General features: G+C 48.3%; 2 protein-coding genes across 10 annotated transcripts in view; one reads left to right on the top strand and one right to left on the bottom strand.

Moving 5' to 3' along the window:
- The first annotated feature begins 713 nt into the window (after nt 1-713).
- On the top strand, nt 714-21974 carry CPSF4L (cleavage and polyadenylation specific factor 4 like). Of its 3 annotated transcripts, XM_028836742.2 has the most exons (7): nt 714-2447; nt 3174-3224; nt 6072-6224; nt 9625-9720; nt 10927-11020; nt 19004-19071; nt 21772-21974. In XM_028836742.2, exons 1-7 carry the CDS (start codon nt 2279-2281, stop codon nt 21780-21782), a joined length of 642 nt encoding a protein of 213 aa, XP_028692575.2. In that variant the 5' UTR covers nt 714-2278; the 3' UTR covers nt 21783-21974. The 3 variants fall into 3 exon arrangements, with proteins under 3 accessions (XP_028692575.2, XP_028692579.2, XP_077828752.1); XM_028836746.2 differs by lacking the exon at nt 9625-9720; XM_077972626.1 differs by lacking the exons at nt 9625-9720; nt 19004-19071.
- The window catches only part of MTNAP1 (mitochondrial nucleoid associated protein 1), a 17270-nt gene continuing 8180 nt past the window's right edge, over nt 14787-23876 (bottom strand). For 4 of the 7 annotated variants that reach the window (XM_002800584.4, XM_015120226.3, XM_001087438.5 and 1 more), the window contains exons 4-5: nt 21201-21308; nt 14787-16705 (exon numbers count right to left, since the gene is read on the bottom strand). In XM_002800584.4, coding sequence (XP_002800630.3) covers nt 16605-16705; nt 21201-21308 — 209 coding nt within the window. In that variant the 3' untranslated portion in view covers nt 14787-16604. Of the gene's footprint in view, nt 16706-18874; nt 19050-21200; nt 21309-21852; nt 21960-23876 lie in introns of those variants that run through there. The other 3 variants (XR_013407154.1, XR_013407155.1, XM_002800583.4) reach the window with 3 other exon arrangements.

Genomic DNA, 23876 nt, shown 5'->3' with positions numbered 1-23876 from the left:
CCCTCATCAATTAACTCTTGCAGGCCACCAGAGTAGCAGAAAGATCTTTGGGCTGTATCCCCAGGGCTCTCATGCCAGGCTGGGCGCAGTGGCTCATTCCTGTAATCCCAGCACTTTGGGAGGATGAGGCAGGCAGATCACCTGAGGTCAGGAGTTCGAGACCAGCCTGGCCAATATGGCGAAACCCTGTCTCTACTAAAAGTACAAAAATTAGCTGGGTGTGGTGGTGTGGAGCTATAATCTCAGCTACTCGGGAGGCTGAGGCAGGAGAATTGCTTGAACCCGGGAGGCAGAGGTTGCAGTGAGCCAGGATCATGCCATTGCACTCCAGCCTGGGCAATAGAACAAGACTCTGTCTCAAAAAAAAAAAAAAAAGAAAGAAAAAAATGCATCCTCTAAGCAGCCCCCGTCCAGTCTTCCCCTGACCATCCCTCAGAGAGCCATGTACAGTTCTCAGAGCCCTGCGGTGGCTCTGCTACCTTCACGATCACTCCCCCAAAAAGCTGGCCCCAGCAGGCCTCCCAGAGTTGGGTCCCTTCTCAGCTCTTCAGCCTCATTGCCCCCATTCCCCCTCTTTACCCCCACTTCTGCCAAACCAAACCCTTGAGCGCTTCCTCAGTCTGCACATTGCTCCATGCCCCAACCTTCATATTGCTGGCCTTCTTCCAGAACATGCTCTCCCCATCATCATGACTCTCCGTTAAGAGTGCTCCCTGCCACCCCTTCCTGCCCTGCTGGGTCCCTTGTGCCTCCATCTCATTATTGTGTGAATGGCTAATGTCCCCTCCTTGACAGGGTCATCTCTGAGGGTAGGGATGTGACCCTAGTGCATAGATGCTCAGGGATGTTTAGGGAAGAAAATCATCAAGAGACCCAGATTTGAACCGCATCTGTATCACCTCCCAAACCACGTGCCCTCCCTGGGCTTTGATGCCCTCATCAGTCCTGCATGCGCTGCCAGGCTACTGTGAGCCTCTAATGAGCCTGTGTTGACAGATGAATGCATTCTTGGGAGGACTAATCAACACACACAACTAAGGCCAAGAGAACCAGGGTTTCTACCCCAGGGACCCCCTCAGCCCCACCCTCTAGCAGCCCTGGAGCTGGGTCCCTCTGCCTGTCCCAGGATGCAGTCAGAGGCTTGAGCTTCTGGAAACTCTTGGATCTTGTCCCTGCTCCTCCCAGTCCTGCCTCGGCTCCAGGCGTCTATCTCTCCAGCTATTTTATTTTCTGATCTGGAGTTCAAAAGAACAGATCTAGGAGTGACAGCCATGGGGAACAACAGCCAGCAGGCTCATTCATGTTGGCCCAGATGAGAGCCTGCAGGCTGCCCACCTCTCCCCGCTGGGTCTGGGCACCCAGAAAGGAGGGCGTTTGGGTTCTGGTTCTACGGGCATCAAAGGCCAATGTGACTGAGAACAGCAGCTCTAGTTAGAGGCAAGGCCAGTTTGGGGCCAAGAGCAGGGGGAGGGGGGAGCCTGGTCTAATTAGAGCCTTAACATGCTCGTTTGAAAGCATTTTCAGATGTCCCCAGCCCTGCAGGCAGGGGTGGTGTAATAATAATAAAACAACATTTGCATAGAGATTTCATTTATAAAGCACTTTCTCAGGGGTGGGGTGGCACTGGGTGGCCCTGTGGAATCCTGGCTGGGAGGCCGCCCTGGCCTTGGGTCGGTTCCGCCCTCCAGCCAAGCTGGCGATTGTGTGCGAGGTAAACAAAGCGCCATTCATCCAACTGTTTCCGATTCCTCTGCTCTTCATTCCTTTTCCCTGTCTCCCGTGAATAGCTCACTCTGGGCTTGTCACTCAGGCCAGAAAACGGGGTCAGGGGTCCCAGAGGGAGACCCCTTCCCTGATGGGAAGAAGCAGGGAGGTGGGACGGCTCCCTCCCTCTGCACATCCCCACCACCCCCAGCTCTGGCAGAATAACAGCCTGGCTGCGGTTGGTTTGTGCAACGCTTTGCTAACCTGTGGCGGTGTCTTCATGGACAAAGTATGAGCCCAGGTTTGGTAATGTCTGCGTGCACGCCACGTTTGTGTTTGGTAACATGCAGAGATAAGCAGTTTGTGGGGCTCTGCGAATCCCTCCCTACCCGAGTGGGCCTTGTGTACAGTGTGGGGGCGAGGGGCCCTGGGGTGTCTGCCCCTGCACTGGGTGGGCGGGGTGAGGCAGCTGGGCCCCACTCTTACACAGCCCAGGCTGGAGAGTCGCCTGCAGTCACCTGGCCTCTGGCACCCTGGGGTGAGGCATTGGGCGCTGGCCCCTTAAGGGCCTCTGATGAGCTATATCGGGCCCACCTGCCTGGGTTCCCGCAGCTTCCGCAGCCCCAGCCGGAGATGGAAGATGCAAGAGGTCATTGCGGGGCTGGAGCGGTTCACCTTCGCCTTCGAGGAGGATGTCGAGATGCAGAAGGGCACTGGGCTCCTGCCTTTCCCGGGCATGGACAGTGAGTGAGGATGGGGCCACGATCCCTCCCCTACCTCCCCCGCTTTCTTTTTTTTGAGGTGGAGTCTCGCTTTGTCGCCCAGGCTGGAATGCAGTGGCGCCATCTTGGCTCACTGCAAGCTCCACCTCCGGGTTCACGCCATTCTCCTACCTCAGCCTCCCGAGTAGCTGGGACTACAGGCGCCCGCCACACGCCTGGCTAGTTTTTGTATTTTTACCACAGGCGGGGTTTCACCGTGTTAGCCAGGGTGGTCTCTATCTCCTGGCCTCGTGATCCACCCGCCTTGGCCTCCCAAAGTGCTGCAATTACAGGTGTGAGCCACCGCACCTGGCCTCCCTCCCCCTACCTTCTCTACAGGTCTCTCTGCTCAACTCCCTGATGCAACGGCCCCTTCTCTGTCTCTCTCTCCTGTGGCTTCGGGGCCACCCATTTTCCACACTGAGAGAGGCACAGAGAGACGATGAATTGAGAGAAGCCACACTGGCCTCCCGAGCTCCTGGGCCAGCCTTGAGCACCTCGAGCTCCTCTGTTTCAGAGTTGGGGGATTAAGGGTTGAGGTCTGCTGGCTGGCTCTGAAGGTTAACCTCTACAGGGCCCAGATTTGAGGGCCCACAGGCCAGAGCCTGGGGGAAGTCTAGGTGGGACATGCCAATAGGAGGTGGAGGCTCCTGGGACAGCTGCAGCCTCTGGGGAAGCTACCTTCTCCGTTCCCTTTTCTTCTTCCAGAGTCGGCCTCAGCTGTGTGCAACTTCTTCGCTAAAGGGCTCTGTGAGAAAGGTGAGTTACTGGGCAGGCCTGGGCTCCGAACCGGGTGAGTGTAGGGTCTGTCTGAGCTACACCCAGCAGGGGCTCTGCCTGGCCTGGGACAGGGTGTCAAATTTGCACCTGGGAAGGGAAAATTGGGATGGAACGGAATTTTATTTTTATTTTATTTATTTTTAGATGGAGTCTCGCTCTGTCACCCAGGCTGGAGTGCAGTGGTGTGATCTCGACTCACTGCAACCTCCGCCTCCCGGGTTCCAGCGATTCTCCTGCCTCAGCCTCCCGAGTAGCTGGAACTACAGGCGCCCACCACCAAGCCCGGCTAATTTTTGTATTTTTAGTAGAGATGGGGTTTTGCCATGTTGGCCGGACTGGTCTCAAACTCCTGACCTCAGGTGATCCACCTGCCTGGGCCTCCCAAAGTGCTGGGATTACAGGCATGAGCCACCATGCCCAGCCATGGAGCAGAATTTTAGACTTACAGGTAGACAAAGGGTAAGTGGGTGGATCCACCGAGCAGCCTGCCGCTCCCCTAAGATTTCCCCACCTCAGCAGCAGTCTTCGTAGTTTGCAGTTCGCATCAGGGTAATCAGGCTGCCTGGTAAGGGATTTTTCTTTCTTTCTGCCTTGCTGGGATGGGCATGTGTCTGAGCTTTGGCCTGTGCATTCCCAGGAGGCTCCAGCTTCTTGATGTTTTTCTTGTTTTCTTCCTAGCTAGACAGGAGGCCTCCTTCTTCCCCAGTCCCATGCCCTGACTCAGTTTGGAAACTGGTCAATTGTCTCATCCATTCCCTGTGCTCTGAGGTAGCACTAGCCACCGTCTTTTAAATGCTGTCAAAAAGCATCCTCCACTTCTCTCCTGCCCTGACTTTGGGTCAGTGCCCTCTTCCTAGGCCCCTCTCCCCAAATGCAGCCATTCTGGGAAGGCCTGACTCAAATACAAGAGTTTTCAACTTTTCTTCTGGCTCTTGGCTCACGTAGAGGCTCTTCCCACAGAAATACACAACTGCCCAAAATAAAAAAAACACACACACACAAACTGGCTTCCAATGTTAGGGTTTCCCAGTCTTGCTTGCCTATACATTTGGGTTAAGAAAGCTTCCTGGTGTGAGAGTTTAGGACATGCTTTCTGATCCAAATGACTCTGTCCCTGGAAGCTGGGGGGCTGGAGGGGACTGGGCAAGGAGGACCTGGGACCAGGGTCGCCCACCTGCCTTGTTTGTCTTGGAGCCAGCCCTGGACCATGCAGGGAGAAGGGAAATGAGATCACTGGTCACCCAAGGGCTTGTGCACCCAGGACCCTGCAGGCTCAAATGTGGGCTGCGTGGCGTCTCCTCAGCTCAGCCCATCCAGTCCCTAGATCAGCGGTTCCGAGCAATACCCTTTTGCAAAGAAAGAAAGCTATTGTGGTGGAAGGTCAGAACCAAGCAATTCAATGGCCAGCAGTGGAGGGTAGGGGTTATTTAAAAAGAGCACCTTGGCCAGGAGAGTTGGCTCATACTTGTAATCCCAGCACTTTGAGAGGCAGAGGCTGGAGGATCACTCAAGACCAGCCTGGGCAACATAGCGAGACCCCATCTCTACAAAACATAAAAAAAAATTTTTTTTAAAAAGGAAAAATGGAAATAACACCTCCCCTACACCCCAAATTATGTCAGAGAACTGGCCAGGCATGAGGCTGGACCTGCTTAGAAACTCAGGAACTGCTAGCCTGGGACATGGCAAAGCCCCGTCTCTACAAAAAATAAAAAAAATTAGCTCAGTGTGGTGGTGCATGCCTGTAGTTCCAGCTACTCGGGAGGCTGAGATGGGAGAACTGCCTGAGTCTAGGAGTTTGAGGCTACAGTGAGCCATGACTGTGCCATTGCATTCCAGCCTGGGCAACAGAGTAAGATCCTGTCTCAAAATGAATGAATGAATGAATGAATGAATGAATGAATGAATATAAAGAGAAAGAAACTTAGGAACTGGGTGTCCTTCCTGCTAATAGCAATGCAGACTTGAGTGATGATGATAAAACAGTTATGTAACATTTCCATGGAATATTACTTATAAATCATTACAAAGTTGGCTCTTCTGTCACCCTGTTAGGTCTCTGGAATCGGGAAGCATAACATTTGGTGTTTTTGAAGATGGGAATTCAACGTGCCCTAACTGAGCACTTACTATGTGCCAGGGGCTGGGCTGGGTGTGGGGATTCCGGGCTGGAAAGCCTGGCCCTGCTCCCTGGCAGGATGAGAGGGGCTGTTAAGCACTGTGGGAATGAAAAGGAGGCAGCTGTTCTGAGCCCAGGTGCTTCCCTGGAGAAGGGCATGACACGCCAGTTAGACGGGAAGGATGGGCAAAGGTGTGGTAGCGGAAACAGCTGTGCATTAAGAAGAGCTTGCCCTGGCCAGGCACAGTGGCTCATGCCTATAATCCCAGCACTTTGGGAGGCTGAGGCAGATGGATCACCTGAGATCAGGAGTTTGAGACCAGCCTGGCCAACACGGTGAAACCCTGTCTCTACTAAAAATTAAAAAAAATAGCCAGGTGTGGTGGTGGGCACCTGTAATCCTAGCTACTTGGGAGGCTGAGGCAGGAGGATCACTTGAACCCGGGAGGTGGAGGTTGCAGTGAGCTGAGACCACGCCATTGTACTCTAGCGTGGGCAACAGAGCGAGACTCTGTCTCAAAAAGAAGAGCTTGCCCTTCATGCTGCCTCGGCCCCCAGTTCTTGCCCCTACAGGGTCCAGGTGAAGGGATAAGGGGAGAGTCGCTGGGGACTGAGTCGGGTACCCTCCTGGGGAATCGCCGGGAGGGCTGAGCCGGGCCCAGGTTGTGGATGAGAGGCCTCCCAGCCAGGTGCTCTGGCATCTCCAGGGAAACTCTGCCCCTTCCGACATGACCGAGGGGAGAAGATGGTGGTGTGTAAGCACTGGCTCCGGGGGCTGTGCAAGAAGGGTGACCACTGCAAGTTCCTGCACCAGTATGACATCACCAGGATGCCCGAGTGCTACTTCTACTCCAAGTTTGGTAAGGCCTCCTCCTGGCTCGGCGCCTCACCGTGGAGGGTGGCAGTGTGGGCTGTGAAATGGGAAGAAGGTTTCTAGAGGAGGGGGCCGCGCAGAGGAGGCTGAACATGTCCCTAGGCCGGAGAGACCTGTCTGAGCCTCGGGTGCCTGTTCTCCAAACCCCCAGACAAGCAGTAGTACACCCTGAAGTCCCTGCCCTTTACTGCCCCCAGGATCAAGGTGCTTACCAGTTACCCCCAAAAGGGAAGAGGGCATTGTTGCTCTCCCCAGTCCTGGTTCATCACACACCCAGCCTGGCTATTTGGAAATGTCTCAGTGAGCCATCTCTCAGGCCCCGGCTAGAACTTCCTGAACATCAGGCCTTCAGAGCCACATTCACGATGCCTGCTGTACCCTCAAAGCCCCTGTGCCACTGTCTGCTCTTCCAGCGGTCCTGCTATTTTAACTCTTACTTTAGAAGAAACTTTGCATTGTTTCCATGAATGGAGAACTAGCATCACTTGTTGGAAATCAAAGGTAACTGTGAACATAAATCCATGAGGTTCAGAAGTCTGGCACCTAAAATCATCTTGTATGGTCAAGCCTCAACCAGCATCTTGCCTCCCTCTGGCTTCAAGGCATCCTTTGTCCTTTTATTTTATCTATCTATCTATCTATCTATCTATCTATCTATCTATCTATCTATCTTTTTTTTGAGACAGGGTCTCACTCTGTCCCCCAGGCTACAGTGCAGTGGTGTGATCTTGGCTCACTGCAAACTCCACCTCCCAGGTTCAAGCGATTCTCCTGCCTCAGCCTCCTGAGTAGCTGGAACTACAGGTACCCACCACCACCATGCCCGGCTAAGTTTTGTATTTTTAGTAGAGACTGGGTTTTGCCATGTTGACCAGGCTGGTCTTGAACTCCTGACCTCAGGTGATTCACCTGCCTCGGCCTCCCAAAGTGCTGGGATTATCCGCGTGAGCCACCGCACCCGGCCTCCTTTGACCTTTTAATCAAGGGACTGTTTATGGGGCAGCTGCAGCCACTTTCCCACTTATCTAAGAAAGGAATTTGTGAATGTGCTTCAGGTGTCACCCTTCACAATACAGTTCTACGGCTCAGAGCTTTTCGGAGCTGGAAGGATGATCTAGTTCCGTGGTTTTCAAACTGTATTCCAAAAAGAGTGACCTGCAAGGAGAGAGCTGGCAGAATCCCCTAGACGCCCCTGACTCGGGAGGCTTGGCTTCCAAATGTGGCTGGAGCCAGCTTCAGGGCCTCCCAAGTGGCTACTCCTCGTTAGTGCCAATGGGAGGGTCCTGGGTACCTGAGAAGGAGGCAAAGCATCACCTAGGCCAGTCAGAGCCCCTCCCAGGCTAATATTCCATTTCCTGCCTGCTCCTGGAAGGCGAAGGCATGGCAGTTCCTGAGAGCTGCCCCCAGGTCTGCCCTGAAAGGACAATGTTTATCCAAGCTCCCCTTGGTCACTGCCTAACATTCTGTGACTTTAGTAATAAAATGCCACCTACTTAGTTATTCCTTCAATAGCCTTGATCAGGTGCTCCTGGGCATGGATACAGGAACAGGACCAGGTCCCCCTCGGCCCCCAGATAACTCCAATTAGTAGGGGACAGACTTGTAAGCCCATGATTACAAGATATAATCTACGGTTCTTACAGTAAATGAACGCATATGGCTTTCGAATATCAAAGTGATGATCAGTGTAATTGGTGTTGTTGGGGAGGTGTGGGAGTGGGAAAGAGTCACTGGAAGCGCCTGCTGTCTGAGGTCTTCAGCCCAGTACCCCCCGGTCTCTGAAAGGCGGACTGAAGGCTGAGGTGCTGCTGCCACCTGCTGGCCAGGCCAGGAATGCAGCGACGTGCGCCCAGCAGAACGGCAACCAGCGTAGATGACTTCTTGTTATCTCCATCCGTCAAATGCCGGCTAGCATCACCTAGTGGGTGATGTCACTTTGATTCATTAGAAAGCTCAAGCGCAGAGTCAGCATTCTGCCCAGTGCTGTACACTGACAATGAGCAAATGAACCCTTCATGAATGTGAGGAAGCTGAATGAAATGGATGTGGCCTTTTCCCGTCTCTGAGCCCTAGCATTCTCTGTGAAATGAAGGGGCTGGGAAAGAATGGTGGTTTTAAACTCTTAGGAATCGGGGGTACTCTCTCTTTTTTTTTTTTTCTCTGAGACAGAGAAAATTAAGAGCCCTCTTAATTTGTCTTAGGAAGACAGCTCTGAAGGAAGCATGGGGGAAGATTCATCCCACTTTCGCTTCATTCAAGTTGAGAACTCATGAATCTTTCCAACTTCATCCTCCTTATCTACAAGTCCGTGCTTTTCAGAGCTGAAGGAGCGTCACTGCATATATTCCACTGATTTTCAAATTGCTCCAAGAAGATCTATTTTATACGCTAGGCCTCTACAGAGCAAGGTTTTGCCTGAAGGAAAGTACCCCTAGGCCAGGAACAGTGGCTCATGCCTGTAATCCTAGCACTTTGGGAGGCCGAGGTGGTGATCCTGAGGTCACCTGACGTCAGGAGTTTGAGACCAGACTGGCCAATATGGTAAAACCCCGTCTCTACTAAAAATATAAAAATTAGCCAGGTGTGGTGGTGCACACCTGTATTCCCAGCTATTCGGGAGGCTGAGTTGGGAGAATCGCTTGAACCCGGGAGGCAGAGGTTGCAGTGAGCCAAGATCGCACCATTGCACTCCAGCCTGGGCGACAGAGTAAAACCCTATCTCAAAATAATAATAATAATAATAATAATAATAATAGTAGTAGTAGTAGCACCTGGGTAGCCCGGGCCCACTGAGCTGGCTCATTATAGGAAATAAACTAAACCGGAGACTTGGTCTAATCCACAGAGAGATGATGACACAGGCTTAGTATAACTGCAGGTATCCACTCTGCACAGTGTTTCTTTTCATACCTGTGCCAACTTGAGCAGGGCTCTGCTTTTCTTTGCATTTCCACCAAGGGGAACAGCCTCCCTAGGCTCTGCAGGCAGCATGGGTTTTGTAGTAGAGATGAAGAGGGGGCTTCAGTTACAGCAACATAGAACTATCTCCACTTAATGTCGCAGGTCTTCTTGGCTCTCCTTGTTCCTGCTAGCCTCCAACTGCCTTCAGTTCCAATGCCTCCTTTTCCATTTGGGGTCCTGCCCCCACTCTTACTCTTCCAGAGGCATATATTCCGACCATGCCCTGCTTAACAAATAAGACTTGGATGCACCCTCTTTAGACTGCAGAAGGGATTAGACATACTCGCCGTCTTCAAAAAGCTGGTGACTCCCAGAATAAAGGCCAGTGTCTTCTGTGTATGTGAGGGGCAAGGTCAATCTGGTTTGGGGACACAGAAGTGACCACAAAGAGAAACTGCTTCTACAAAGAGTGCTGGGATTTTCAGGTGACTGCAGCAACAAGGAGTGTCCCTTCCTCCATGTGAAGCCAGCTTTCAAGTCCCAGGACTGTCCTTGGTATGACCAAGGTTTCTGCAAGGACGGTGAGGCCTTGGAAGCCAGGGAGCCCTAGGGGTTGTGGGGATCAGGGTGTGGGGGCTCTCAGCAGGGGAGGGGCCATTGTCCCGATGAGTCTGTGCCTTGCTGGAACCCCAACAGAAGGCCTTTCTGTAGTTCTCCAGCTCTGCCGTGACACACAAAACACAGCCTGGTGTGGGGCCATAACAGGCTTCTTGGGGCAGACTGACTTGGGTTCAAATCCTACCTTCAGCATGTATCAGCTGCATGCCCTTCTCCAAGTTACTGATCCACAGGAAGCTCTTGACACAGGGTGAGGCCCACAGGAAACGCTTAGTTCATATGCGTTCTCTTCTGCATTCCACTTACCCACCTGGGGGATCCTGAGTGTTGCTTAAGCATGTCCTACCTTTCCCATTGCTGTCAGTCAAATTTAAGAGGCAGCTTCCCCCAGCAGGGTTCCCATGCCCTAAGCAACAGAGTTTCTCCCTCTCCTGTGTCTTCAGATAGGTTTTTCTTACTGACTTCTTAGTGCTATTGGTTTTAGGGATCTGGGCGGGGGTGAGGGCTGCTGAGAAGATCAGTAGGATTGTGGGTTTAGCTTTTCCTTTTCTTTCACCCAGGCTGGAGTGCAGTGGTGCGATCTTGGCTCATTGCAACCTCTGCCTCCCAGGTTCAAGCAATTCTCCTGCCTCAGTCTCCCAAGTAGCTGGGATTACAGGTGTGCGTCACCACGCCCAGCTAATCTTTGTATTTTTAGTAGAGACAGAGTCTCGCCATGTTGCCCAGGCTGGTCTCAAACTCCTGGGCTGAAGTGATCCACCCACCTTGGCCTCCCAAAGTGCTGGGATTACAGGTGTGAGCCACCCCGCCCAGCCAGGTCAGCTTTTCCTCAGCTATACGTCCCATACCTAAACAAATAACAGACAACAAAGTATGGTTCATATCCACGCAAGTCCTCCAGGACACAGCATGTCAGTGACACTTCCAACTCGATATCAGGACTTGCCAGCTGACACCTGCTCCAGCACATTCCAAGGTTCCCTTTCGCCACCCCTGTCTCATGGCTAGAAGTGGGTACTTTAGGGTGGTATGGAAAGGACGGGAAGATTTATCCACCCGTATTAAGTGAAGCCCCGATAACCATCCACACCCTTCCCAGGGAACTTTTTCATGTGTTTTCCCCTCTTGCTGAAACGGATCCTTCTCATCACTTTCTCTTTGCCCAGCAGGTCCTCTGTGTAAATACCGCCATGTCCCCAGAATAATGTGTCTCAACTATTTAGTTGGCTTCTGCCCCGAGGGACCCAAGTGCCGATTTTCTCAGTAAGTACGATCTTTCAGTTACCAACTCCCATCAGAGTGCTGGGCCTGGCCTTCTAGTTCTAGATCTTTCCATACCTTTGCTGGTCCATGGTGGAAAATGAAGCGTCTGGCAAGCATCTGCCCCAGTATTTTCCTGGCACCGCTGCCTGACCCTGGCGATCTCAGAACTCGAACCCATCCTCTTAATGTGTACTCATGCTGGGGATGGGTGTCGATCTTTTCACAAACTGTTCTAAGAGTAGAGACACTTAACGCCCATTTCTCCGCAGTCCTCCGTAATTCTCCCTCACGCCCTGGCTAAGGGAGGGCACCTTCCCTACAGGGTTCTGAAATATGAACTCTGCAGCAGGCTGGCGCAGAGCATGTTAATGAGCAGAAGATGGGAGGGCAAGAGCTGGGCTGTAATCGTCTCTCTCCACTTTCCTTAGTCCCAAGATGAATCTTTTATTCAACCCGAGTTACACGAAGGTGAGTGCAGGCAGGCACGTGCCATCGTGCCTCGTCCCTTTATTCTCACTCCTTTCTGCTCCCCAGGGAAGCTCACCCAGCAGCACTGCATGGCTCCAAGCAAACCCTCACTCTCCTTTGAAAGGCAGTCATCATGCATGCAGGGCGCGTATGTGTGGTTGTTCCTCCCAGACTCCTCTCCAACTTCTAGGATCTCTGCTGTGGGTAGGGTAGGACTTCTCTGTTGAGCAGCCCGAGGCTTTCCTTCTGCTAACTGGGTAGCATGCGTGGTTTTTGGAATCAGGGCTGGCCCGGATTGAGAACTGGGCCCAGTCCCTATGGAGAGATACACACTCTCAATAGACACCAAGTGTTGATGAGCGCCTATGTCAGGGGTTGGCAAACTACAGCCTGTGGGCCAAGCGCAGCCTGCTGCCTTTCTTTGTACAGGTGAAGGGCTAAGAATGGTTTGTAAAAAGTGGGAGGAAAATCAAAATATTTTGTGACATGTGAAATTAATTCCAGCGCTCATAAAGGGTTTTGTTGGAACAGGGCCATGGCTGTTCCGGTGCTTACAATGGCAGAGTCCAGTGGCTGCAACAGAAACCCAATGGCCTGCAGAGTATAAAATATGTACTGTTTGGTGTTCTATAGAAAAAGCTTTCTGACCCCTGGTCTAGGTGACTGAATGTCGGACACCTGTTTAAGTATCACAGAGGCCAGACAGCGCCAACACTGGGGCAGCTACTGACAGCTACTGGGGACTCTGAGCACTGGACGCCGGGTGGGTGATGGCCTGGGAGGAAGGCAGTCCCTGCTGGTTCTGAGTGGACATTGAAAGAAGGTGGGAGGCAATCTGTGGGACTGTGGGGAATTTACAAGCCCATTTACAATGAAAGCCTAATTTTCATTGAAAGGTATGCTTTTGGCACTTAAAACTGGAACTGAAGGCATCTTGAACCTTGGTTTCACCCTAAACGCACGGCCAGCACCCCGGCCCTCTGTGAAGTTGTAGTATCTGCACAGAGGGACTATCTGCAGTATGTGTTTCCTCACAGCTTCACTTTATCTGCAGCTTGTCAACCAGCCCTGGGATTCAGCACCTCCTATTTCTGCTGTGGAAGCTTGGAAGCTTTCCCCCATCCCCAACAGAGTGCCTGCTCTCCTGCCTGGGGATCAGGGGTCAAGGGCAGGACCTGTGCCACAGGGTGGGCAAAGGAACCCAAAGGGCTGGGCTAGTGCTGGGCTGAGAGCTGGGAGGGCAAGGAATGATCAGGGAGCTGGAGAATGACTCCTTTTCTGCACCAGATGGGAGAGTGAATTAGGAGAGAATGAGAGGATACTGTAAACCATTCTGTTGGCATCTCCTGTTGGACAAGACTGTTCCTTCAAAAGGAATAGTCATTTCCCGCTTTGTTGCCTACTACTCTTCAGTTACTTGTACATAACATCCTTGAGATTCTTTTTTGGCAGGAGGGCAGAGTATGGTTAAGGGAGGGAATGTAGCACCTGGTTCTTTTTTCTGCTATCTTCTGGTTTATCGGGAAGAAAAAAAAATCATGTTTGATCATACCTTCATTCTGATAGCTTCTAAACTGTCCTGAGCTTTGCAGTCTCCATTCTGCAAGAGAATAGTTTTATCGGGATGACAGGTAAGAGAGGCAGAACCCTTGACTTTTTTGTACAGTTGCTTTTATGTGCCTTGCAATATCTAGAGCCTTGTTCTCTGTGATTGTAATGCTGGGCTTCAATGCCTGAAATAAGCTTCACTAACAAGCAGAATCCATCCAATTCCTCACAAAGGTGGCTAACCATCTCCTATGGTTCCCTAGACATCTTTAGAAATCTGAATTTACAAAAAGTCATGCCATTCACTTTTTCTGTTTTTGTGTCAAAGACCAGGCCATTATGCCAGTAAGTACAGTAAGACTCAACTGGTAGGAGTTATTACAAACTAACCCATGGTCAGGAGAAGATGCTCAATGGGATTGTGTTTTCCAAGTTCCACAGTGAGCCTGCTGTCATCCTAAGCAGGGTATGAGTGAGGTGCAAAAGTAGCCTGTGGCATGCAGGTTTCTTTCTTTTGATCCTGTAAGTGAACGAGCTACTAAAAATACAACAGGATTGGAGGCAGATTGGCAGGAATGAGTTATCCATAAAACGGGAGCAAAATGTACATAAAAACCAAAAGTTCGAGTCTATGGGAAATCTACGATCATTATACTTTGCTCAGCTCCTACCAACAGTTCCGGGTTGCATGTGGCAATTCCTCTGCATGTGGCCTCAGCTGCTGCTACTAACTGGCAATTAACTCAAATGGTTTTCTTTAGCATGACAGCTGCTTCCCTGTATGGCTTATTTAAATCTAAGAATATATTCTGTGCCTTATGTGTGGAGTATTATGGAGTAGATGGTACAAAATAGGCTTATCCTGGGGAGGTAAGGTAGTGACATGTAACATTCAACAGTATTGCTATCTTGTAATGCCATAATGAAAGGCCAATACCAAGGCAACTTAATCCACTGGGACAGGAGAGGTAGCAGCTGTGCTGAGCCTTTTGGAGAAATGGAGAAGTGCAATGTGATGTGTCAGGAAGAACTAGACCCCCACCTTGGTGAAGAGACAAGTGCCTGGCCTGCCTGGAGCTGGAGTCCCCAGTTAGGGCAGTCTAAAAGAATGGAGCCCAGAAGTCAGGTTTTGGGGGGGTTGAATGCCAGTTCAAACCAATGGGGCTGCTATGTGATGAACAGCACAGAGTTACGTAGGCAAATCACTCTACCTCAAGCCCGTTTTCTTTTTTGAAAATGAGCAGGATAGCACCTTTGTCACAGGACTGTTTGAATCTAAAAGGAGAAAACACATGCAAAAAACCTTGCACGGCACTCGGCACAAAGCAAGCCCCAGATGCTGGCTGGATCTGTGTGTGGATTGTAGTAGGGCCTCTCTTCCTCCGTTCAAGGTTGGAATTTGTATGTAGTATGATGGCACATACTACAGGCTTTAGAACAGCTGCTGTCAATGAGTTCCTACCGTCACAGATGTTGCTGGAGTTAACACACATAAGACTTCTAATCTCACTAAATGTCTACAAAGTAGGAATAATTATCCCCAAATTACAGTACAAAGGAGGCCCCAGTAAACTGGATAACTTACTCAGGGACACACCCACCCATTTCACAGGTGAGGCTCTAGAAGAGGCAGATGATCAGCTCAGGGGAGTATTTTTTATATTTTACAAATATTTTTATTATGAAGAGTGGCGGTAGTAGTATGTAGATGCCCCATAAAGCATAAAGGAGTCTGCTGATAATAAAATGATTTTCTTTTTAACAGCTAAAATAAATTTTAATGTGCATTAGAAAAACTACACGTTCCCAAGTAAACTCAGTCTTTCAGATATTATTATTCAGGATTAAACGAGGCCGCCCTGAGGTTAGTCCACTTATACAGACCACGTGTGAGTTACAACCGGGGTGTTCAAGCATGCCCCTGAGTATTTTCAACTTTTAGTAACAGTATCTTCTAATACGTCCTCTCAAGCATGGAGAGTAGCCTGGGTGTCACCATGCCTCTTCTGCAGGATGGATGGGAAGGTGAATACGGATTATGTGTATGGATTCTCATGCTCCATTTGTATGCACCTTGCAGGAAGATTTGGGAATTCAAGCTGCTGCCTGGAAGCAAGATCTAAGCATTGCTTCTTACCTAGTGGGGCTCTCACCAATGCCACAGACTGGGCAGAACACGACTTTTACCCCCTCTCCTTCTGGAGCATGATTTTATTTTATTTACTTTTTTTTGAGACAGAGTCTGGCTCTGTTGCCCAGGTTGGAGTGCAGTGGCATGCTCTTGGCTCAGAAACTTCTGCCTCCTGGGTTTAGGCCATTCTCCTGCCTCAGCCTCCCGAGTAGCTTGGATTACAGGCACCTGCCACCATAGCTGGCCAATTTTTGTATTTTTAGTAGAGACAGGGTTTCATCATGTTGGCCAGGCTGGTCTTGAACTCCTGACCTCAAGTGATCCGCCCGCCTCGGCCTCCCAAAGTGCTGGAATTTACAGGCATGAGCCACCACGCCCAGCCTGGAGCATGATTTTAAGAGACAAAATTTATAAGGCTGTTTAAAATGGTAAATCATGTTAGAGCGTTTTTCCTTGGCTCTGTGAAGAGATGAGTAGTTACTCCATCTCACACCTGAAGCGTGGACTTGTCCGCTATTTGTTCTGAAGAGTCTTGTCTTTCTGGATGAAGCTTTTAATCTGGTGACCACATACATGATTGGAACTGGCTGTGCAAATGAACTTATAGCAATTTTACATATATGAGCGAAAAATGTATCCTCACAAGACAAGTTGACATCAGTATTGCACCCTGGAGCTGTGAGGGGTGCTTCCTGATCATGCTGAGTTTGTTTAGATCTAAATCTCAGAAAATAATCAATCAGCTATCGGTTTAACTCAACAATGCTCTTAAACTATTCTGAACATTAATAAGAGATTCTTGAAGGACTTGATGAAACATCTTCACTTATTTTCCCAACCCAGATGGCAGCAATGAGCAGATAAGGAAGCCTTTCCTTCCATTACTCTGTAGACATTTACAAGTAATTCCAGAATGTGGAGACTTTCCAATGGCTTCTTGAAAGTTACCCACACTACTTTATTTGTGGATTCTCAGTACCTAATTCAAGGAAGTCAGCGGGGAGTTTTTTTTTGTTTCCTACTATATGTGAGTTACAATTCTTAGTACTTAACAATGTCAACCAAAAAAGCCGTCTTCTTATTAATACAGGATCTCACCTTTGCCTTAAACTTGGCAATACAAGGCAGATCTCCTTTTAGGACTGATGGATCATTAAATAGTTCTATTCTCTTTAAGGAACTTATTTTCAGGGATATAAAATATTTACTGTGACTAAGTTAAACTTTTTCATTATGTTTTAGCATTCTGATTATGACAAGTGATACTACTTCATTTATAGCAGTGATACAAATGTTCCTGATAACCTTGAGGGGTGACAAGCTATCCCTTTATGCTACCACTACACTTAGGTGTTACGGGGCAATTCAGTGGGCAACACAGGGCATGAAGGCACTAGAGACAAGTCACAACAGGCTTCTCCTACTTAAATGTGCTTCCTAATCCAAACATGTTTTAGAGCGGCAATCTCCAGTCGTCTTCGCCACACCAACACACGGAGGTACTGTTCTCTTCCAGGGCAGGGGTCGGCACAATTTTTCTGTAAAGGCCAGATAGTAAATATTTTCAGCTTTTCAGGGCATATGGTTTCTGTCGCAACTACTCGACTTTGCTGTTGTCACGTGAAACAGCCGTGGACAGCACCTAACCAAATGAGCAGGGCTTGTTTTGACTATGTACAAAAACAAGGCAGTGGGCGGCTTTGGTCTCTGGGTCACGGTGGTCTGCTGCCCCTGCTCGAGGGAACTGGGGGACTGGGAAAGAGGATATTATTGAAGGTCATTCTCATCTACCTTCTCACCTCAAGAGTTCCTGGTCTTGAGTAAGCATGCAGGGGGAGGTGTGGAGAGAATCATTAAGCATCTCTCCTAAAGAGCACTCACAGAGAATGGGCACGAAGCTTTCGGCAGGGAAGATTGTTCTGGGCTCCAATGAAGTTCTTAGTAATATTAAACTAAAATAACTGAATGTAGAACTCTTTCCCTCAACCACAACTTTTTTCCTTACAGAGAATTCTAGGATACAGGGATATATTGCCGAATACCTTAACTATGAGAATTTGTTGCATAATTAAATTACTCCCATTAGGGATGGAAAAGAGCAGGGGACTGGGAATAGAAAAGGTAGGTAAAAAGTAGCCCCAGCATTCCAGCTTTGAGAAGAGAGAGAAACAACGTACAAGTCAACATATGCTAGCTGTGGCTTTCCTGTAGGTTTTTTGGGATTTTTGAGACACTTCCATCACCCAGGCTGGAATGCAATGGCATAATCTCAGCTGACTGCAGCCTCTGCCTCCGGGGCTCAAGGGATTCTCTCGCCTCAGCCTCCTGAGCAGCTGGGACTACAGGCATGTGCCACTGAGCTTGGCGACTTTTTACGTTTTTCTGTAGAGATGGGTTTCACGGCCGGGCGCGGTGGCTCAAGCCTGTAATCCCAGCACTTTGGGAGGCCGAGACGGGCGGATCACGAGGTCAGGAGATCGAGACCATCCTGGCTAACACGGTGAAACCCCGTCTCTACTAAAAATACAAAAAACTAGCCGGGCGCGGTGGCGGGCGCCTGTAGTCCCAGCTACTCGGGAGGCTGAGGCAGGAGAATGGCGTAAACCTGGGAGGCGGAGCTTGCAGTGAGCTGAGATCCGGCCACTGCACTCCAGCCTGGGTGACAGAGCAAGACTCCGTCTCAAAAAAAAAAAAAAAAGAGATGGGTTTCACCATGTTGCACAGGCTGATCCTGAACTCTTGATCTCATGATCCACCCGCCTTGGCCTCCCAAAGTGCTGGGATTACAAGCGTGAGCCACTGCACCCGGCATTCCTGTAGTTTTAAAAGAGCTGGGACATAAGAGGAACTGACCTCATGTATTTTGGGATGAGGATACCGCAAGCAAAGCTGAGGCAGAGGGGTGTATGTGTGTGATATACAACTAACCCTCTATGTTAGAAAGGAGGTTGGGGAAACACTTATCCATTGATGCTGCCTAAATTTCCTCAAAGCTTTTTCTACCTGTAAGTATCCAAGTTACTCTCTATGGGCCAAAGCGGAAGTAAAAAAATCAGACGCTGAATAGTTTGATGAGATGAAGAAACACAGAAAATCCACCAGCCAAAAACAATCCTAACAAATTGAGAGGAATTTCGCAGTAATACACAGAAACTCTTGAGAAAGGGATAGGGGTGGGATTCTGAAAAGTTTCCAGGAAGAGATGATAAGTTAGCCACCTGGTCACTATTATACTCAATTAAGATGTATAAAATGTGATTTAACATTATAGTGTGCTATTTTAAAAATCATCTTAAAAATATTTGTAAGGTTTTTTGCGGAGGCTTACCTGCAACTCGAATGCCCATCCTTAGCTCCTGTGTTTCTCGCACCTATCAAGATCTGGTCAAGGGCCCCAGAGACCCTAAGGGGAAGGGCCTGATGTGGGCTTATTTTCTGCCAATTCAGATACTCTCCTGTATCAACATATAGGTAGTAGTCTGGTATCTCATATAGATGAATGGTAATGAGATACTAGGTTTTTACTGAGAAATAACTTTTTAATTTTAATGATGAACTTTGTCATCTTCACATCTCCTTGAATTATAACTTTATGATTAAACAAAACTAGTTTTTCTCTAATTCTCAGTTGTTCTTGACAGCAAGCCAAGAACATCCAGACAGAACCAGATCTGTCTACGTTAATAAATTTACTTCCTGTATCATTATTTTAGATTCCAATAATTTTATTCTTTATTTTTTTTTTGACTCCCTCTCCCTGTCCCACATATTACACATTTTTAAATTGTTAAGTATGTATTGCAGTCGTCTCCACCGTATGCTCTTTGCTGTTCCAGAATAAGTGATGTCCAGGTCAACACCACTTACGCCAGCGCTGCAGCTCTTTGGATAAACAGAGACAAATGTAAGGATCCAAGAGGCCACTTCCAATGACTGTTGCTATCTCTTGCCTCTATAGATCATTCTGTTATATTTTTGTTTTATAAGTTTAGAAATAGAGTATTAAGCACAATGAGTTTGTTTCACTTTCTTCAGTCTCTGTTCACTAATGTTAGTTATCAAACAATCCCTTTCAGACTGGTAAAACTTTAAGAAAAAGCCCTTTTCTCTGTGGGAGAAATGACTCTTGGTTTTGGGCCTCTCCATTTATGCAGGACGATCAGAAAGGCACTGCTTTCCCCCACGCATGGCCAGGTGTCTGACACAAGAGATGGCGGCGAGGCCATTCCAGCCAGCATGCAGGAGTGTGCTGCTGCCCTGTTCCTGCTGTCGGACCTACCCGCTACTCGCTAGGCACCGATTTCATCAAACACATCCCAATTAGCATCCAATTGTGATTTTTTTAAAAAAGAAGTCTAGTGTGTGAATTATGTTGGCCTTCAGAGTTCATCGTTATCTTGTACTTTTATACCTGAGGTTTTCATCTGAAAGTGGGCTTTTTTTTTTTATTGTACAAAAATACTGGTGGTTTTGTTTTGTTTTGTTTTTTGAGATGCAGTTTCGCTGGTCGCCCAGGCTGGAGTGCAATGGCGTAATCTCGGCTCACTGCAACCTCTGCCTCCTGGGTTCTAGCAATTCTCCTGCCTCAGCCTCCCAAGTAGCTGGGACTACAGGCGCCCGCCATCAGGCCCAGCTCATTTTTGTATTTTTAGTAGAGACAGGGTTTCACCACGTTGGGCAAGCTGGTCTTGAACTCATGACCCCAGATCTGCTGGCCTCGGCCTCCCAAAGTGCTGGGATTACAGGCATGAGGCACTGCACCCGGCCCAAAAATACTGGTTTTTGATTGTACAAAACCAGCACAAAAATTTAATTATACAAACATACTGTATTTTTGATACCCATCATGTCTTTTTAACTATAAGGATATATTTTTATAATACAATACTTTGAAAATGAAGAAAGATATCTTGAATTAAGAGAAATGAAAGTAAAGTATTTTCCTTGTGGGTAAGACAGTGCAAGCTGAAACTTGGAGAATGGCACTTTGGTTTTTAAGTGTTCAAAGTAGATTAACTGAGATAGCAATAAGACTTAGACACATTGGTAAGTGACAGCTGTATTCTATTCCTCCTCCTTTCTTTTGTGGTATAAAAGTGTTTGGTTTCAATGCCAAAAACGTGCTCTTAGGCACCGAGGAAAAGCACCTTCCACTGGAGCAAGGAAACAGTTCTTAGGTATCTGACCTTTTGGCAGGGAAGGAAAAAAAGCTAGAAAGGCTGAGTGCAGTGGCTCATGTCTGTAATCCCAGCACTTTGGGAGGCCAAGAAAAGTGGATCACCAGGGGTTAGGAGTTCAAGACCAGCCTGGCCAATATGGTGAAAACCCTGTCTCTACTAAAAATACGAAGTTAGCCAGGCTGGTGACATACACCTGTAGTTCCAGCTATTCGGGAGGCGGAGGTTGCAGTGAGCCAAGATTGTGCCACTGCACTCTAGCCTGGGTGACAGAGCAAGACTCCATCTCAAAAAAAAAAAAAAAAAATGAAATGGAGGGCAAGGACAATTATGTGAATTCTAGTCAAATCTTATACAGGCCATTACAACCAAGCCTCTAATAAAACCCCAGAGCCCGTCAGGCGCAGTGGCTCACGCCTGTAATCTCAGCACTTTGGGAGGCCGAGGTGGGCAGATCACCTGAGGTCAGGAGTTTGAGACCAGCCTGACCAACATGGAGAAACCCCATCTCTACTAAAAATACAAAATTAGCCGGGTATGGTGGCCCATGCCTGCAATTCCAGCTACTCGAGAGGCTGAGGCAGGAGAATCACTTGAACCCAGGAGGCGGAGGTTGCGGTGAGCCGAGATCATGCCATTGTACCCCAGCCTGGGCAACAAGAGCGAAACTGCATCTCAAAAATAAAAAAATAAAAAACCCCAGAAACCTCAGGCAATAGCTCATTCAGCAGGGCATGTCAGATACTGTAAAGCTGTTAAAATAAAAAAAAAAAAAAAAGCAATTCAGAGAATCCCTTCGAGGTCCACATAACGGAATGGGACCTGTTATTTAGGCTAGAAATATAGAAAGGCTTACTCAGACGTCTGAAACTCCAGCTACAACACAGGACGAAGTACCCTGTGAAGAGCATCGTGATGCCACCGACTCCACTCTTCCTTATGGTGGTGTTGCACCTGATCCAGCCTGTTCAAAAGGAAATACGGCTTGTTACAGTGACTGAAACTAGGGCCAGTATCCGCGGGTCATTCAAGTTTTCCCAGTTAGCATGAGTGATGGAACTGTAATTCAGAGATTTACACGCACATATTTTAAACACATAAAGGCTAACTAACATCAAATACCCTTAACTTGACTAGATTCAAATTTTGTTACTCTTGTTTTGGGTGCGTGGTTAAAATCTTTAGTGGGAGGAGACTAATACAACTGGTTAACTTGAGGTTTAGAGTCTTTCTGGCTTTGGGAGGAGGCAAAATCAATATGGGCCAGGGAAAGTTGGAGGTAGGTATTAAAAAATACAAGCTGTTGAATAAATGGTAGTTATTAGCTTTGGTGCTTTCAATTATGTCAAACTCCAAAATGAAAACAGACAAGTGGAAAACTAGGAAGACAACAGACATTTTAACATTTTGTTTCCTCTCCTCTTTAGCCTTGCTATAACAGCCTAAGAGAAACTTTTCCAAATGCCCGGAACCAGCAACAGAACGCAACAGTCAAACTCCAGCCTCACCTTTTTGTACAGCTCCCAAGAGCCTCATTAGAGAGAAGTTGGAGGTTGTAAGTCCGGTAGGGGGTTCCAAACTCCTTATATGAGTTGAGCTCTTTCCAACAAAGAAACTATGGTTCCAAACAGAAGTCACTGTCATTGTTTACCGAAACGTACCCCCTTCCCCAACATCCAGTGCCGAAGGATCCAGGGCTAAGCCTCAGGAAAAGCATATTCTAAACAGGTGAATTAAACATTTCTGCATTGAACTGCAGCTACGTGTTGAAAGTCAAATCAATTACAGGTTGAAAAAACGTTTTTCAAAAGGCCAAGGGACCCCTGCAAATCAGGACCTCTACTTGGTTTTGGTCTGCTGAGTACCCTGGCCAGGTGATTGATGGGCATGTGCTTCATGAAGTGAGTCTTACAACATCTTTTTGTTTGTTTTTGAGACAGAGTCTTGCTCCTGTCACCCAGGAGTGCAGTGGCATGATCTCGGCTCACCGCAACCTCCACCTCCTGAGTTCAAGTGATTCTCCTGCCTCAGCCTCCTGAGCACTGAGATTACAGGCACACGCCATCACGCCAGGCTAATTTTTGTTATTTTTAGTAGACATGGGGTTTCGCCATGTTGGCCAGGCTGGTCTTGAACTCCCGACCTTATGTGATCTGCCTGCCCCAGCCTCCCAAAGTGCTGGGATTATAGGCATGAACCACTACACCTGGCCTCTTTTACATCTTCTATCATCTGCTAAACATATCGGCCAAAAGCATGACTTTCTCCTATTATGACTGTGACTTGTCCACAGTCAACGTGCCTGTTCTATTACCCTATTACTATTATTGGCCAGGAAACATTTCCTATTTACGTTCAGTATGTGAATAACTTAAGCAGAACCAGAAAAGACGGCTTATGCAGGCTGGGCGCAGTGGCTCACAACTGTAATCCCAGCATTTCGGGAAGCCGAGGCAGGTGGATCACGAGGTCACGAGATTGAGACCATTCTGGCTAACACAGTAAAAACCCATCTCTACTAAAAAATAGAAAAAATTAGCCGGGCATGGTGGTGGGTGCCTGTTGTCCCAGCTACTCAGGAGGCTGAGGCAGGAGAATGGTGTGAACCCGGGAGGCAGAGCTTGCAGTGAGCCGAGATCGCGCCACTGCATTCCAGCCTGGGCGACAAAGCAAGACTCCATCTCAAAAAAAAAAAAAAGAGGGCTTATGCTCCTTAATCACATTTCTCCTGCACCTGGTTTTCTCCGTGTTTTATGACAGGTAATCTCTACTACTGATGGTTCTCTGGTCTTGGTTTGGTTCATCAGGATAAAGAATAAATTAAACACCGATAACAGGTTTAGCAGGTGTGGTAAAAGTTGCTGTGGATGTAAAAATATCCAAATGATCATTAAAGAGCAATGAAAAGAATCATGCTGGCTTCCAAGAAATTGCACAGAAGATAATTCTCTTGCAAGGTGAAGGTTAGTCTCTTAAAAAAACCCCATTCATCTTGGAAAAAATTTGAGGAAAATGGTGCAAAGAGCCAACTTCCTGAAAATTGCAACCATGCAGCAGTGTCAGAACCATGTGGTTCCCTGGCCTTGCCCTGCTTTCTCCAGTCCGGTGAGCCTACTGGCCTGACCTGCAGTTAATTCAGTAACTGTTAGCTCACTGGCCCTGCCTTTAAGTATCAAAGGAATGAACTGGCTTCCTGAGAAGGGCACATGACCTATCAAAGGTCTTGCCTGAGCGAGAAAAGGTATAGCCCATTCTCTTATGCAAAGATTTCAATAAAACTCTAATTTGCAGTCACTGGAGACAGCCATTGCCTGGTGAAATTACAAAGCTTTTTGAGGAGCCAATGGCACCACCTTTTAACCCCTATAAATTGATGTGGCCTTGAAATCCTTGGCTAGTGGAGGGATCAGGGCTTGACCTGATCCTAGGGTCTCTCTCTTCTGGTATCTTCTGTTCGTTTGGTGGTAATCAAAGTCTGAACATTGATCCTGGATCCAACTTCAATAGTTTTTCAATTTATAATGGAAGTAGA

The sequence above is a fragment of the Macaca mulatta genome, chromosome 16, assembly GCF_049350105.2.
Source record: "Macaca mulatta isolate MMU2019108-1 chromosome 16, T2T-MMU8v2.0, whole genome shotgun sequence".
NCBI lineage: Eukaryota > Metazoa > Chordata > Mammalia > Primates > Cercopithecidae > Macaca > Macaca mulatta.
This window is presented reverse-complemented; position numbering and strand designations above follow the sequence as displayed.